Below are 13,207 nucleotides of genomic sequence, written 5' to 3'. Positions count from 1 at the left end.
TGATTTTCCTTCGTTTGAAGCTGTATAATATAGGTAAGGTCAACATTTTCCGAGACCCTTCGATCCCTGGGATTCCCCCTTCACGTGACAACTCGTCATTGATCACATGACAGTTGGAATCACCAGAAGACAAACGCCAGCCCTGCTTCATTCTCAATATGGCCTCCATCCCAAGAGGTCGTTGGACAACAACAGAGCAAACTATTAGCAGTTTCATCCTTAATGTATCCTTCTTGATCAGTCACAATCCCTTGTTACTGTTGGGTTTGTTCGTTGAAGCCTTCTACGCTGCAGTTCAGTGCTTGGTTCTTCTTACCACGCAAACAGGAAGTATTGTGTCTAGCTGGAGAAACTCTTCGTTCTCACCTGAGGTGCACGATGGTGACGATGACGTTGGCAACCCTTATATTTTCAGCAGTAGCAAAAGCGACCTGAAAAATACCATCGAAATCGATGATCGTGACTTTGCATTTCAAAGGGAGTCGGCTAAGACCGTCGAAAACACAGCACACACTCCGCCATTGAAAAATCATCCTTTCGATTTGCAAGACAAGTACAAGATCTCGTCGCTTGGAATTCAGGACATTGTACCTTTGGTAGCGAAATTTGGAGGCGAAAATCTGAACATAGCGGTTGCTTTAAAGAGGAAAGACATTGGCTTTTTCCAGGGATATGGTAGGTGTATGCAATTAAAAATACTGCACTGTAATTGAATTTCGCACGTTTCAAAATAACAATTGAAGTTAAGCTTAAGTTAAATTGTTTCCTGTTTCACGTAATTTCACCTCCGTATTTTTTCTTCTTGCCTTTTTTAGCAGTTCCATCCTTTTTGACTGCTGGTGCAACAGGGATTTCGTCGAACAAAGGAACGGAATTAGGCGAAGAAGAGTAAGAACAAACTCATGTCTGCGAAAATATTTGCTAACGCTGACACGTGCACACATATGCATGCTTTTAATTCCAGCACACAAACATTTAACACTACTTTCTTTTCCTTGTGTGTAATTTTCTCCCAGGTTTTTGCATTAAAACGTGGAATTTTTGAACAAGTTTTTTGGTGGGGAATTTTTTTAATTTGGGAATTTCCCTTTAAAGCTTGACTGGTCGGTTTCTGAGAAATGACTGTTTTCCTTCGCGATTGTTGTTGGTCTTTATTACAGAAATTAAACTTCCTCAAATAATTTATACGATGTAGGTATTTTTCTTTGTTAGACAACTCCAATGATTTATTTTACACATGTTCCTTTAACGGAACAAATTTTCTGAAAAAAGAAAATTGTTATTATTTACATCTAATTGTTAAATAGAAGAAATATGATTGAAGAGAAGTTTGCAATGTGAGTTGATTGACTGAAGGCTTATGAGGAGATAAGTAATTTTGTGTCCAGAAGTTATAGACCACAAACTAAACAATCATTTAACATATAGAAATTGTTCAGCAAGTCAAATTATGGTGCAAATTGTTGTTAGAGTTGGCCGTTGTAAATTTTGTATAGTTGGAGATTGGTGGGTCAGATATGCTCTTTGGAAAATTTGAATGACTAAAAACTTATCTTGTTTCCATTGACAGTGTAAACTTCCAGGTGCCATTGACTGGAAAAACGATGAAAGTACCTGAGGAGCATACATGTATTGACTCACTCTGCTACCAGCCAGGAGCCCTCAAGTCAAGAGAAGAAGGACCTTCAGAAGCAGAAACCACTCAAGGAAATAGTAGTGATTCAGGACAGAAAGGAGGCCAGGCCATCCCAGATACTGGGAAACCTGCTGCGCAGGCCTCCAAAAGCCCAACCGGAAGTAACAGCTACTGCCGCAGCAGTAGTGGCAGTGGTGGGGATGATGGAGATGATGGGCCTAGGAGAAATGTTCCTCCTGGTGGTTGCCAGGGAGATAGCCAGTGTAGTGTGGACAACAGTGAAGAACAGGAACAGCAACCAGAAGAGGAGAGCCATCAAGGTGGAGACTGCCCACATAATCAAGACTCCATGAGTACTCCAACAAAAGTCCCTTCAGACACTGGAAACAGCAAAGATAAAACTAGCACTTCAAACCAGAAAGTAGGCCAGACACCCACAGATGAAGGGAAACCAGCTGCGCAGGTCTCCAAAACAAAGCAGGGAAGTGCCAGCTACCACCGTAGCAGCAGTGGTGGTGGAGATGATGGTGAAGATGACAGAAAGCGTAATTTGCCTACTGGTGGTTGTCAAGGTGATGGTCAGTGTGAAGTGGAAGACTTGGGAGAAACTAAAGAAAGTGGACAAGACGATCATCAAGAGCAGGAACAGAGTCCTCCAATAACTGAAAACATTTTGGTTAGTGCACCATCTTGTGATGGCACTAAGAGGTCAGCTGCCCAGGTTAGGCCAAGCTGATGCTCTAATAATCTACAATAATGTAGCTGTCTTGGATGTAATTATTTTGAAACCAATGTCTTTGTCGAAAATATGGTATCATTCCAGAAGTCACACCTCATTCTACCCCTGTCTAGGGTCATGTGCTTCAACAAAGTTACTTGGGGTACTCCCCAGGGAGACCAAAGCGCCACATTTCACAGGTTAAGCTTCCAGCCTCAATGGTAATAATTCCATAATGTTTCTCAAGTTCCAAAATGTTACATCAAAGCTTGTTATGTTACAATAGACTAGCAATATTTCTTGTTTCTCTTAGTTTCTAATCAGTCTTGTGCATAAAATCTTAGGGCCTCAGGATTGATGTGACTGGAGCCAGAATGTTTGCTGAAGCATCATGTGAGTTACAAAAGCAATCTAATGACCTGCAGTCTGAGGTGGCTGGTGGTTTATTCTTGAGTGATCAGGTATAATAACTTGGTGTTTGTGTCGCAAACTTAAGTTAAGTAATCATTGATAATTACCATGGATAAACTTGTGACATCCAACTTTGTTGATATTGTCAATTTCAAGGGACAGCTGAAATAACTCAATTCAATTCTTTCATACAATACAACAAGCAAATGGTGTTAAGATGAGGAAGTGAGTTAGTCCCCCTTCATATATTTGTGGTGTACATTCCACCAATCTGGTCAAATTATTACCAATATACACTCACATATTAATTAAAAAGTAAATCTCTTCTGATAACTACAAACTGTGTTCTTTTTTAGTGCCATCCAGAAACTGATCTTCATGAAACAGACCAGCGTTTGCGAAAAGCTTTCAGCTGCCGCCGCTCCTTAAATTCAGAGAATGAGTGGAAGAAATGTGGTGAAGCTTCTTGTCGGGAAATCCAGGAATACCTCAGCCACTCCCAGAACTGCCACATGCGTGTGTTAGGAGGTTGCAAAAAATGCATTTGCTTTAAAGAATCCCTCCTTTACCATGCGTCAAGATGCCACCTCCCAATGGGAGCTTGTGTTGTTCAAAAGTGTGACGCCATCAGGGAATATTTGAAGGAAAACAGAATACCAAACAACAAGAAGTGGCCTTACAAGCTTGATGAGTTATTCTTCAGACCTAGTCCACCAGCAACACCCACTTCAAGTCCTGAGAAAGGCAATCACATTGATCAGCATTTTATGGCACAACTGTTGCAAGCAGATTTCAGTTCAAGATCAGAGGTCCATGATATCAGTGATGCCAACAGTCTGAATCATCAGTCCCTGATCAGTGAAGGAAGTCTGATGTCTTCAATAGAAGAATCATTACGTGAGTCCTCAGGGGTGTGGAACCAGTACCATGTTGACAGACCTCCAGACGTCCTGCTTACTGCAGAGCAACAGTCTAACCTGTCGACAAGGGAAAGATCACCAGATGCCCAAGTCGCCAGAGGGCCAACTGTTAATGCTCAAGTTAGGCTTGAGCAGCATGTAAGTGATGGGAAGGTGGAGTCTACCGCACCCCTCAGTGCAGCATGTATGCCTGATGTTATGCAGACGGTGAAGCCTATTACTCAGGAGGAAAAAGGGGAAGTTATCTGGCCACTAGATCAGGTAATCATGTGAATATCAGCTCCTTTCTGCCATCTGCCTTCCTTGTAATATTTGTTTTGACTGTATATATCTGCTTTGTACAGTAACATTGAGGAAAGTTCAAAGATTTCAGAATATTCTCTTCCCACACCTGCTTCCTTGATACATTTCATATGTTTCCTTGATATGTTTTTGCATAGGGTGGGGACGAATTTATTTAGTAATTTTCATTTTTTTTTTTGGTCTCCCTTGAACTAAACTGTAAATTGTAAATTGTTCCTACATGTCTCTTGTCCAACAATGAGGAGGAGGTTAACTTGAAAGCCTAAGTAAACAGCTCATCTCATTAAAACAAGATCATCAGAAATTAAACATGGTGTTATATATAATGTTAAATATTTTGTATTGAAAAAATAGAGATCATTTGATGTTGTTGTTTCGGTGTATCTAGTAGCACAATTTGTTGTTCCAGAGTGTACAGTTTTGTAACTTATATCTTGATATTTCATTCAACTTTTTATGTTGTTTTTTTCAGCAAGTACTCAGTGTTGGTGAAGATGGAAGCTATGTTGAGGATTTTCATTGGAGGCGAGTGAAATACATCGGAGGAGGCTCTTGTGGGCGCTGTTATTTTTGTGAAGATGCAAAAACTGGATTTTTGTTTGCTATTAAGAAGGTAAGATTGTCACTAACAGTGACTTCTATTAATTTTTTGCTGTTAAAATAAATTCCTTTCAAACGTTAATTACAGTGGAATCCTGATATCTCAATCCCTCATTTTTTCCAACCTGCTGAAAAGTCAAAGCAGAAGTCGTTTCCCTCTCCTCAGTAAAACACTATAATTTTACCCCCGATTTCTTGAACTATCTGATTTTTCTAACCAATTTTCGTTTCCCTTGAAGGCTTGAAAAATGGGTATTCCACTGTATTTCATCCATATGCCAAGATAATAACACCCATTTATTGTTCCCATTGATTTGTTAGTGAAACTTGGATCTTTCTTAACATTTATTTTTAGATTCCTTTGAGGCAATTTCAGCAGATGGAAATAGACACATGGGGCAGCATCTCCGGACAACATCCTAACATACTGGAGCTATATGGTGCTGTGAAACACGAAGATGCTGTGGTTATCTTTATGGAATATATGGAAGGTAGCTTTTTAAAATAGTTGGGTCCTTATTTCAGGTTACATTTACACTGTGAAAGCTACGGTCATACAAAAAAATTGTATAGCCTTATTAAAGTACTTTACATATCTCAAAGAAAGTTTCAGATTAAGACTATTATGTCATCGGAGATTTCACAACAGCTACAACTGATGGTGTAATAATACAGTTTGTGTTGATCAAGTGATGTGGTGTCTACAGTAATCAATGAATCGTCAAGGATTGGTTTGGAATGTGCACTCCGTTGTGACTGTAGTGCTAAGAAAACAGTTAAATTTTAAAAGCGCGGTTATAAAATCTAACAGATCTTCTTGTTCCCTTATAAACTTCTCCATACCTGTGAACATTGTTTGTACCAGGCTGTCGCCCTGTGGGATTCCCACACAAAAGAAATTGAACTGGCATGTTTAAGTCCCAAGTAAATGCGCCATTGATGGTACACAAATTTTATTTTTCGTCAGGTGCTATGAACAAAATGGATTTAGAGGGCAATTTTTCGATTGACAATCAAATACTTAAATCACTTTTCTGCTTGGAAATAGGTATACATGTAAGAAATGTGAATGATGCGTCAAAAGTCCCAGTGCACAATTTTGGACAAGATCTTTCCAAGAGTCTTGGCAAGTTTTAGGCCACAGAGATTGCGGAGATTTCCGTGGAAAGGGGCATAAGCAGTGTATTTTGGCCCAAGTGACATATAATAAACCACATAGTCTTACAAACTGATAGTTTGCATGAGTATTACTGAGGAATATTGGCCCTTGGTCATTTCTGTTTTGGATCAAGGTCCATATTGCCACTACCTCAAGCCAATATTCCCCAGTACAACCCTCTTGATGCTTAGATAGTAAGCAGTAACTGTTATTTTTGTGGTACATCTATCATAATCTCTCCATTAGGGGGCTCTGTGGAAGAGTATGGAAAACTTTATGAGGGCCATGCAGTCTATATCCTGGGCAAAGTTACTTCTGCTGTGGAGTTTATGCACTCTCGAAGATTGCTGCACCGTGATATTAAAGGTCAGTTGGCATGCATGTATTTTGTCTCCAGTCTGGAGACAGTGAAGTTTTATTTCCATCGGTGATGTGGATGTCTTGGAAATCACCAAATCTTGTTTTCTATTACCATGCTCTGTTTTTATTTGCTGGATGTCACAGGAAAACACCAATTGAAAGTATTTTTTTTAAATCTGTGAACAGGCGGAAATGTTCTTTTAGATGCCACAGGAGAGAAGGTGAAGCTTGCAGACTTTGGAACAACAATCTGGTGTGATGGCTATCAACAGGACAATTCCCCAAGAGGTACAGAAGCCTTCATGGCCCCAGAGGTAAATGTGAACTGTTTTTGTTGTACTGTTCATGTTCAGATAAGAGGCTTGCTTTTTTCAAATCCCTGTTTGGCCTTCAGGCTATCAAATTCCAACCCTTTTTCTTAGTTGTGGTACATGTAAGTGGTCATCCATTAAAGTGGAGATTACTTGGCAGGGTGATTTGGGGTGAGGATTGGTCCTCTGATTTACTGTGGTAACCATGAAGGCCTGTCGTACACCCTGTAAATACCCAGCTAATGGGCCAATGGCGAGGTTAGATGGGTGAATCACCCATTCAGTGGAGGAGAATGATTTCAGAAATTATACACTGAAGTCTTAAAACTCAGTAAGCTGAAGGGAGAGAAGGTCTCTTTGACACCCATGACCATTTTGGCCAAACCTCCACGGAAGCAAGAACTTTGTGGATGGTGGACTGGATAGAGAGGAAAGCAGGTTTTAACTTGTGGCATCTTCAGAGAGAAGTCCAAGACAGAAGGAAATAGAGAGGAATACTTACAAACCTGTACCCCACGCAGGGTGAAAGGGTGTCTAGCTTCCCATTTAGGGAAGAGTAGAAATACTCCTAGTCATGTCTAATGCTACTAAAGCTGGAAAGAAGGGTCAGAACTTACATATATCTTATATTTCCCACCAGGTCTGTCGCAGTGAACAGCACTCATTCAGTGCAGATATTTGGGAATTGATGTGCTTACTTTATCAAATGTTGGTGGGTAAACCTCCCTGGATGGAGTTCTCTTGTGGCTCTTTGCTGTTCAAGGTAATCCTCATAAAATAAGACATTGATGCTAACATAATTATAATATTGATATAAGTGAAAGTGAAGAAAAACATTGCAAACCTAAAACAAAAGGATTTTGATAATACAGCAGTTAAAAATGATAAACTCTGACTGTGAAGTATAATGGGCTTCTGAACATTCTGTGTTTTGTGTCCTCTACCCCCCTCCCCCCCAATCTACCCAAGTTTTGCATTTGACTGAAGGAACAAGTCCTTGAATATTGCTAGTTGTTTTTTTTTAAAGTCTATGAATAGTCCTTGGATTGGATTGGATTAGTCCTTGCCTTTGAGGGAAAAAAGTTCTGAAGTCTGTTTGAGGAATGTCTTCTTGTTCTCTGCAACATTGACAGTCATTGAAATTCAATTAATGTATCATTCTATATCTCCTCACAGATTGGGACAGCATCTCAGCCTCCACAATCTCCTCCATGCAGCCCTGAAGTTGAGGATTTTTTCAACCAAGGTTTTGTTCTTGAACCATCAGAGAGAGCTACAGCTGCAGAACTTCTACAGCATCCAGTGTTTGTGACAGGTTATTATTATCATATTGTATTGTTTTATTAACTTACAGTATTAAGTGCCATTTTTGATTAAACACCAGGGGCCCGTTTCTCGAAAGCCCCAGAATCTTTTCAGGCCCAAAAAGCCATTTTTAGTTAATCGGTATTTAGAGACAGAGAGGTGTATACGCCTGACACTTCTTGTATGAAGAGAACCTTTGTTTGTATTAAAAATACATGAATAAAACAGCTCTACAGTCAAAAAGTTTGAGAGTTTGCTACGGCTTTTCGAGTGCAAAAACTTTTTGGACCCTCGAGAAACAGGCCCCTACTCTCCAAAGTTAAGTGTTAAATAAGCCCATTAAGCATTTATTTCAAGTATAGTTAGTCGAAAGTCAAACTGACACAAAGTGAGTAAATAACAGAAGTATTGCAGACAATATTTTAGACTCTTCCAAATTCACTGCTGCACTGATTCTGCCCATCAGCCATACATGTACAGGGGGGATCCAGGATTTTTCTTAGGAGGGAATGCACCACTAAGGAATGGCGTTAACTGACTGGTGACGTAAACAAATTCTAAAAGCAAATACAAAGAAGAAGGCTTCATCCTAGGGAGGGGGGGTGCCCACTCCTTGAATCTCCCCCCCCCCCCCAGGTCCACCCGTGATGTAGGATAACTATTAGAGGTTTTTTTGTTATGACAGAATCTTTCTAAAGCATATTGATCAAAAATGTACTTTACATTTGCAGCGCCATGTGTCTCAAACATTCCACTTCCCTCTCGAGAGGATATTTGGCTTGACGAAGATGGTAGCTTCAGCTCTGAGATAACTGACAGTGATATGGAATCCCTAGTGTCAGAACAGTCTTCAGATGTCTTGACAACTGACTGTGAGGCAGGAAATTGCAATGATGATCAGGAGGAGGAGATGGACAATGATGATGATGATGACGTCGACAACAACAGTGACAGCGAAGTCCGTGATGGCTATGATGACAGTAGCAGGGACATCCAGGAGCCAGATCTACTTGGGGTTGAAGCTGCCATGTTTATAGGGGGGCCATGGCAAGGCCTAGACCTGTCTGCAGAAGAGCAACTGCAGTCATTGCAAAGTGGTAAGAACAAAGCATCAAAATTCTCCTTACTGTTCTCTTACATTTTGCATGATTTTACTGGGGAGGGATCTTTTGAGTTGACCAGGTTGTTTTTGCTCATAGCTTTCCTTGTTGAAAGTAACCCCCTCCCCCTCTCTGACCCTTGCTTTAATGGGGATGATTTCCTTCCAAAGGGTATAGTTCTTGAGCTGTTTTATACCTAGAAAATGGCCGAGATGGTGCCTCTTTACCTAACATTTTACAGAATGTACCGCTGGATGTGTGAGTAAAGAAGAGTTATTTGAGTTGACGAAATGCTGTCAAGTACAGCTTCAGGCTATGGTGTGGAGTACAGATTTTACAAAGATCAGTCTGAAAAGGGGTTATGGAAATCTGGAAATCACCCTTCATGACACAGTAAAGATTTCAACAACATGAAAGGACACCCTCAATTAAAATACTGATTAGCACCTCGTGGGTATTACCCATCAGCATAATTGCTGTGACTGGTGTTGCATGTTCATGTTGTAATTTACTTTTATAATGCATACAATAATAACATCAGAGCAGCTAATAATTTCCAACTTCAACTTCAACTTCGCTTTATTTTCCACTTACATTTTGAAATTACAATATTAATATAAAAAAGAAAAAAAGATTCATATAAAACAATTAAAGGTGACATTGTTATATAGTTTGTGCATGGAGGCTAATAGAACAGAGAGGTTATGGAGCTATCCTCCATCTCGTCTGAGTGAACATAAAAAAAAACATGGGAGTAGAATGACGGATTACTGAAGGGAAGAGCTAGAAGAATTGTGGAAACTTACGTTTGATATTGCTGAGATAGAACATAGTTTTTAACACTTTTGAAGAAAGCAAATTGAGTGAGATCTTTAAACTTGTATGGTACTTCCTGTCAAAGATCAATGGCCATAATTGAGATCATCTCCGTGTGCTCTCTTTTGTTTATCAGAGCTATTTCTCAGCCTTGAAGGTCAGGACTTGGACAGAGTTTTGAACGAAATTGAGGAAAACGCTGATGTTAATGACAATGACATCAACCTTCTGAAAGGCGAAGATTTCAATGTTGGCCAGTTCATAGGTGCAGTATTTTGTATTGACTGATGTCTTGTTTCTGTACGTGCGTGGAATTCTCCTGGTTGTTCAAAATAACCAAAAACCTTCCCCTAGTGGAGATGAACTCTGAGTGATGAAATAAATTTTAATTTACAAACTTGCATTGAAATACGTGAAAACACAAATTATTTATAGTTTTGGATTGACAGGAGAAACTCCAAAGAAAATAATAGTCGAAAGTCTAAGATTTATAAGACAACCGGGCTGCATAGTCTCAGTCTTGTACTTCCTCATTCAGAAAGTTTGTATTCACATTGTTGAGATCTGTCGTCATCCTAAATGAGTATTGAGGTTGTTCTCTCCCCTGCCCTCTTTCCCTGCCCATGCCACCCTCTGCCTATAAGCCGTAGGTCTTTATGATAACATCGTTTTCTTTGTTCAATTGTAGGTCAGCTACTTGGTGATGCAGACATGTCTAGCACCCAGCCCCTTTCAGGAGCCTTTGCTACCCCAGAATGGTTGTACTCCATAACAGGTAAACTTATTACTTGACCCTAAATAGGAACAGATAGCACTTAAGCTTATATGAAAAAAGTAAGTTTTTCCAGTCGCTCAAAGGCAGAAGGTAGTCACCTGTGGCACTCAGGCACTTTTAGAGCACAGCCCTGTTAAGACTCCAACTGTATGACAGAGAATTATGGCAAACATTGCTCAATATACAAGTCAATAAAGTCTTGGCTTAATTCTTACCAAACCTAAAAACTGCAAGGCATTGCTGTTTACTGGAGCACATGACTTGTCACCGTGAAGGAACTCCACTGGCTACCAATAATTAACAAGATATTATTACATTATTTTGCGAATTTGAACTTTTTCTACACCATAAACATCAAACCTCTTTCTCGTGTAGTTTAACTGCTTTCACTTTTCGAGGAATGTCGGTCTCTTATTTAATATCTATTTGCTTGTTGTTTGTTTAATTAATGAATTAATTAATTAATTTACTAATTAATAACTAACATTAAAAAATATACAAGGTAATACATGAAGAGAGTATATTTGCTAATTAGAACTCGATTTTGTTAATCTCAGATCTTACGAAGCTTCACATAAAGGACAGCGAAGGGAATTTGGTTTTTACCATCCGAGAAAGACCAAGTACATCCTACGGCAACCTGGGAAGAGAGCATCATGGCAATGTATGACAACCTTCTACACTCTTTGTACCTTTTTTATTGGTCACTTGGGGCAAAGGAGTCCGGTATACCTCTAAAACCCTACCACTCATCTTCCTCAAATAACGTTCCCCGCTCCCTCCTCCTCCCCGCCTAAAAAAAATTCCTTGGCCTCCGTGCGCTTGAGAACGTGATGTAAAGTTTCCAAAAAAACATTCTGTGTGATAGCTGCTCGCACTTTTCTGATTGGGTTACGAGAAACAAAACTGATGTATTGAGTGTTTTTACTCTGCCAGATGTCGACCAGTAGCTCGTACTTCTTCTGTTCTCAGACGTTGGGGAACGACACGTTGTGACCAGTTTGCATTTCTTTGTATTTCGCAGATTGCGTCTGTGCTAAACCTCGATGCGTTCACCTTAACTCGTGAAGATGGAACGCCGTTGAATGTTCGCGCAGAGATTGGTTTCGAAGAGCAAGCAGTCAGAGTTGTCCGTGCGCATGACACTGACAACTGGCAGCCTTACCGCTGGAGGGTGGACGTTTATGGACGCGTGGAGCAGTTTTTCGAGATTTAACTCTGAGTCAGATGTACCACCAGGAACTACCTGGGCGCTTTCACTAAAGAGCGTGATGCGCAAGAAGGTTCCTTGCAATACGAGGTCATACATTTGCACACTTAGGATTGATTATGCTGATTGGTGTGCGTTACTTGTTTTTCGGTGTTGAAGTACAGGAATTCATTGCGGTAGCGAGAGTGTCTTAGGTTATTAATGTCTATTATAGCTTAGTTTTAAAGTACAATAAGGCCTGTTTGAAGTTTAAAATATTTTTCACCATAGCTATGTATTGTAGGTTATAATATAAACTAGAAGTTTAACAGTTTAAAATGATAGTCTAGTTTTATAAGAGTATGTGAAACATACACTATTTTTAACTTAAAGTAACGTATAAAATGAGTGCTTGTAAAACGAGTTCTTAGAATGTATGTAAGTTTTGTAGGTTTAGAGGGGCAAAAATAGAACGAAAACAAGAATTGGTGAAAGAACGAACTCTCGCTCCAGTTTGACCGCTAACTAACGCGCGCTCCGGTTTGACAAGGACTTCATTACGGCTCTCGCGCAGTCGCAGCTCGTTTAACCAGGCGCTGAAATATAAGTTTGTAGAAGTGTACCTCTCGTGGGTCCGTTATTTTTATCGACTCTCGTTCTTGTTCTATTTGGCCTTAGAACGGTAACCGAAGGTTACTTTCGTATTAACTATAAGAGTGAAACTCGAAATGTCACCTGATTATTAATTCGCCTGCATATGAAATGCTACTAAAAAGGAGTAGTTGATTCTTTTTTCATGTAACGTATAGTTAGTACTTGATTCATAAAATAATGTAAAGGATCATTAAACATAAGGTTGAAACATCCGTAACCGAGTAACTTTCTTGGGTTTGGACGGTCGAAGTTTAAATGAACAAATTAGGTTCTCTGTCAGGCTATCAACGAGTTAGAGGAGCACAAAGTTTTGTGTTTTCCCATCTGTTTGAAACCTCGTGTAAGCTGTGCTATCGAAATCCAGAGTAAAAAACATTTGAGTCTACACCAACCTTGTTCCCAGGGTCTCCCTTCCGCTCTGGGAGGGCTGGAAGATGAGACCCTGAGAGCGAGATTGAATCTGCACACAAAACCCTCATTTGTGACCAATCAAATGAAAGCTACGGAGCATTACTTCCGTTTTACTTAGACGTCTTGAATGCTACGATTTGGTTTAATCTTTCCCGAGGTACTTACAGTTTTTAGCATTTTGAAAGGTTAAATTTTAGGATATTTATCTCGATTCAGTTTTGAAGTTTGGTACCTTTCCACCAGGAAGGCCAAGCGCATGCGTGAAGTTGTAAAAGACCATTAGCTGCATGAGAGGTGGATTCCGAGGCTGACAACGCCGTGTTCTCCGTCAAACTCACACGGATTAAGATTTCGCTGTACGGCAATGGAATGTGCAGCCTCTACGTGTCTTTACAAAATGGCTTCATTCAAGAAACCAGGGACTTTATTCTACTTTCATGCGACGGAAGCTTCATTAAAAGCGTCTGTAAATAACGCCGGAAGGATTTCAAACTTGGCGACTATAGACATAAGAGTGATGCGTGTCCACTAAAACGGTA

At 40.0% G+C, this 13,207-nt stretch overlaps 1 protein-coding gene across 4 annotated transcripts; it reads left to right on the top strand.

The window, feature by feature from the left end:
• The first annotated feature begins 88 nt into the window (after positions 1-88).
• Positions 89-12,469, top strand: LOC110062499 (uncharacterized). Of its 4 annotated transcripts, none has more exons than XM_089285464.1 (16): positions 92-675; positions 819-888; positions 1,571-2,357; positions 2,699-2,815; positions 3,122-3,946; positions 4,461-4,601; positions 4,944-5,079; positions 5,994-6,113; positions 6,294-6,421; positions 7,059-7,181; positions 7,595-7,733; positions 8,455-8,820; positions 9,776-9,904; positions 10,328-10,414; positions 10,972-11,078; positions 11,439-12,469. In XM_089285464.1, exons 1-16 carry the CDS (start codon positions 159-161, stop codon positions 11,628-11,630), a joined length of 3,984 nt encoding a protein of 1,327 aa, XP_089141590.1. In that variant the 5' UTR covers positions 92-158; the 3' UTR covers positions 11,631-12,469. The 4 variants fall into 4 exon arrangements, with proteins under 4 accessions (XP_089141592.1, XP_089141590.1, XP_089141591.1 ...); XM_089285465.1 differs by having other exon boundaries at positions 816-888; positions 1,571-2,312; XM_089285463.1 differs by having other exon boundaries at positions 93-675; positions 816-888.
• Positions 12,470-13,207: the final 738 nt, after the last annotated feature.

The sequence above is a fragment of the Orbicella faveolata genome, unplaced genomic scaffold (genome assembly GCF_042242905.1).
Source record: "Orbicella faveolata isolate gen_17 unplaced genomic scaffold, um_ofav_v1 contig_13, whole genome shotgun sequence".
In the NCBI taxonomy this organism is placed as follows: Eukaryota; Metazoa; Cnidaria; class Anthozoa; order Scleractinia; family Merulinidae; genus Orbicella; species Orbicella faveolata.
This window is presented reverse-complemented; position numbering and strand designations above follow the sequence as displayed.

Bases quoted from the DNA above. Each gene is read 5' to 3' on its own strand.
- LOC110062499 (XM_089285463.1), top strand. From the start codon at position 159: ATGGCCTCCATCCCAAGAGGTCGTTGGACAACAACAGAGCAAACTATT. The intron at 7,182-7,594 runs GTAATCCTCATA...ATCTCCTCACAG, and splicing joins GTGGCTCTTTGCTGTTCAAG to ATTGGGACAGCATCTCAGCC. The intron at 9,905-10,327 runs GTGCAGTATTTT...GTTCAATTGTAG, and splicing joins CAATGTTGGCCAGTTCATAG to GTCAGCTACTTGGTGATGCA.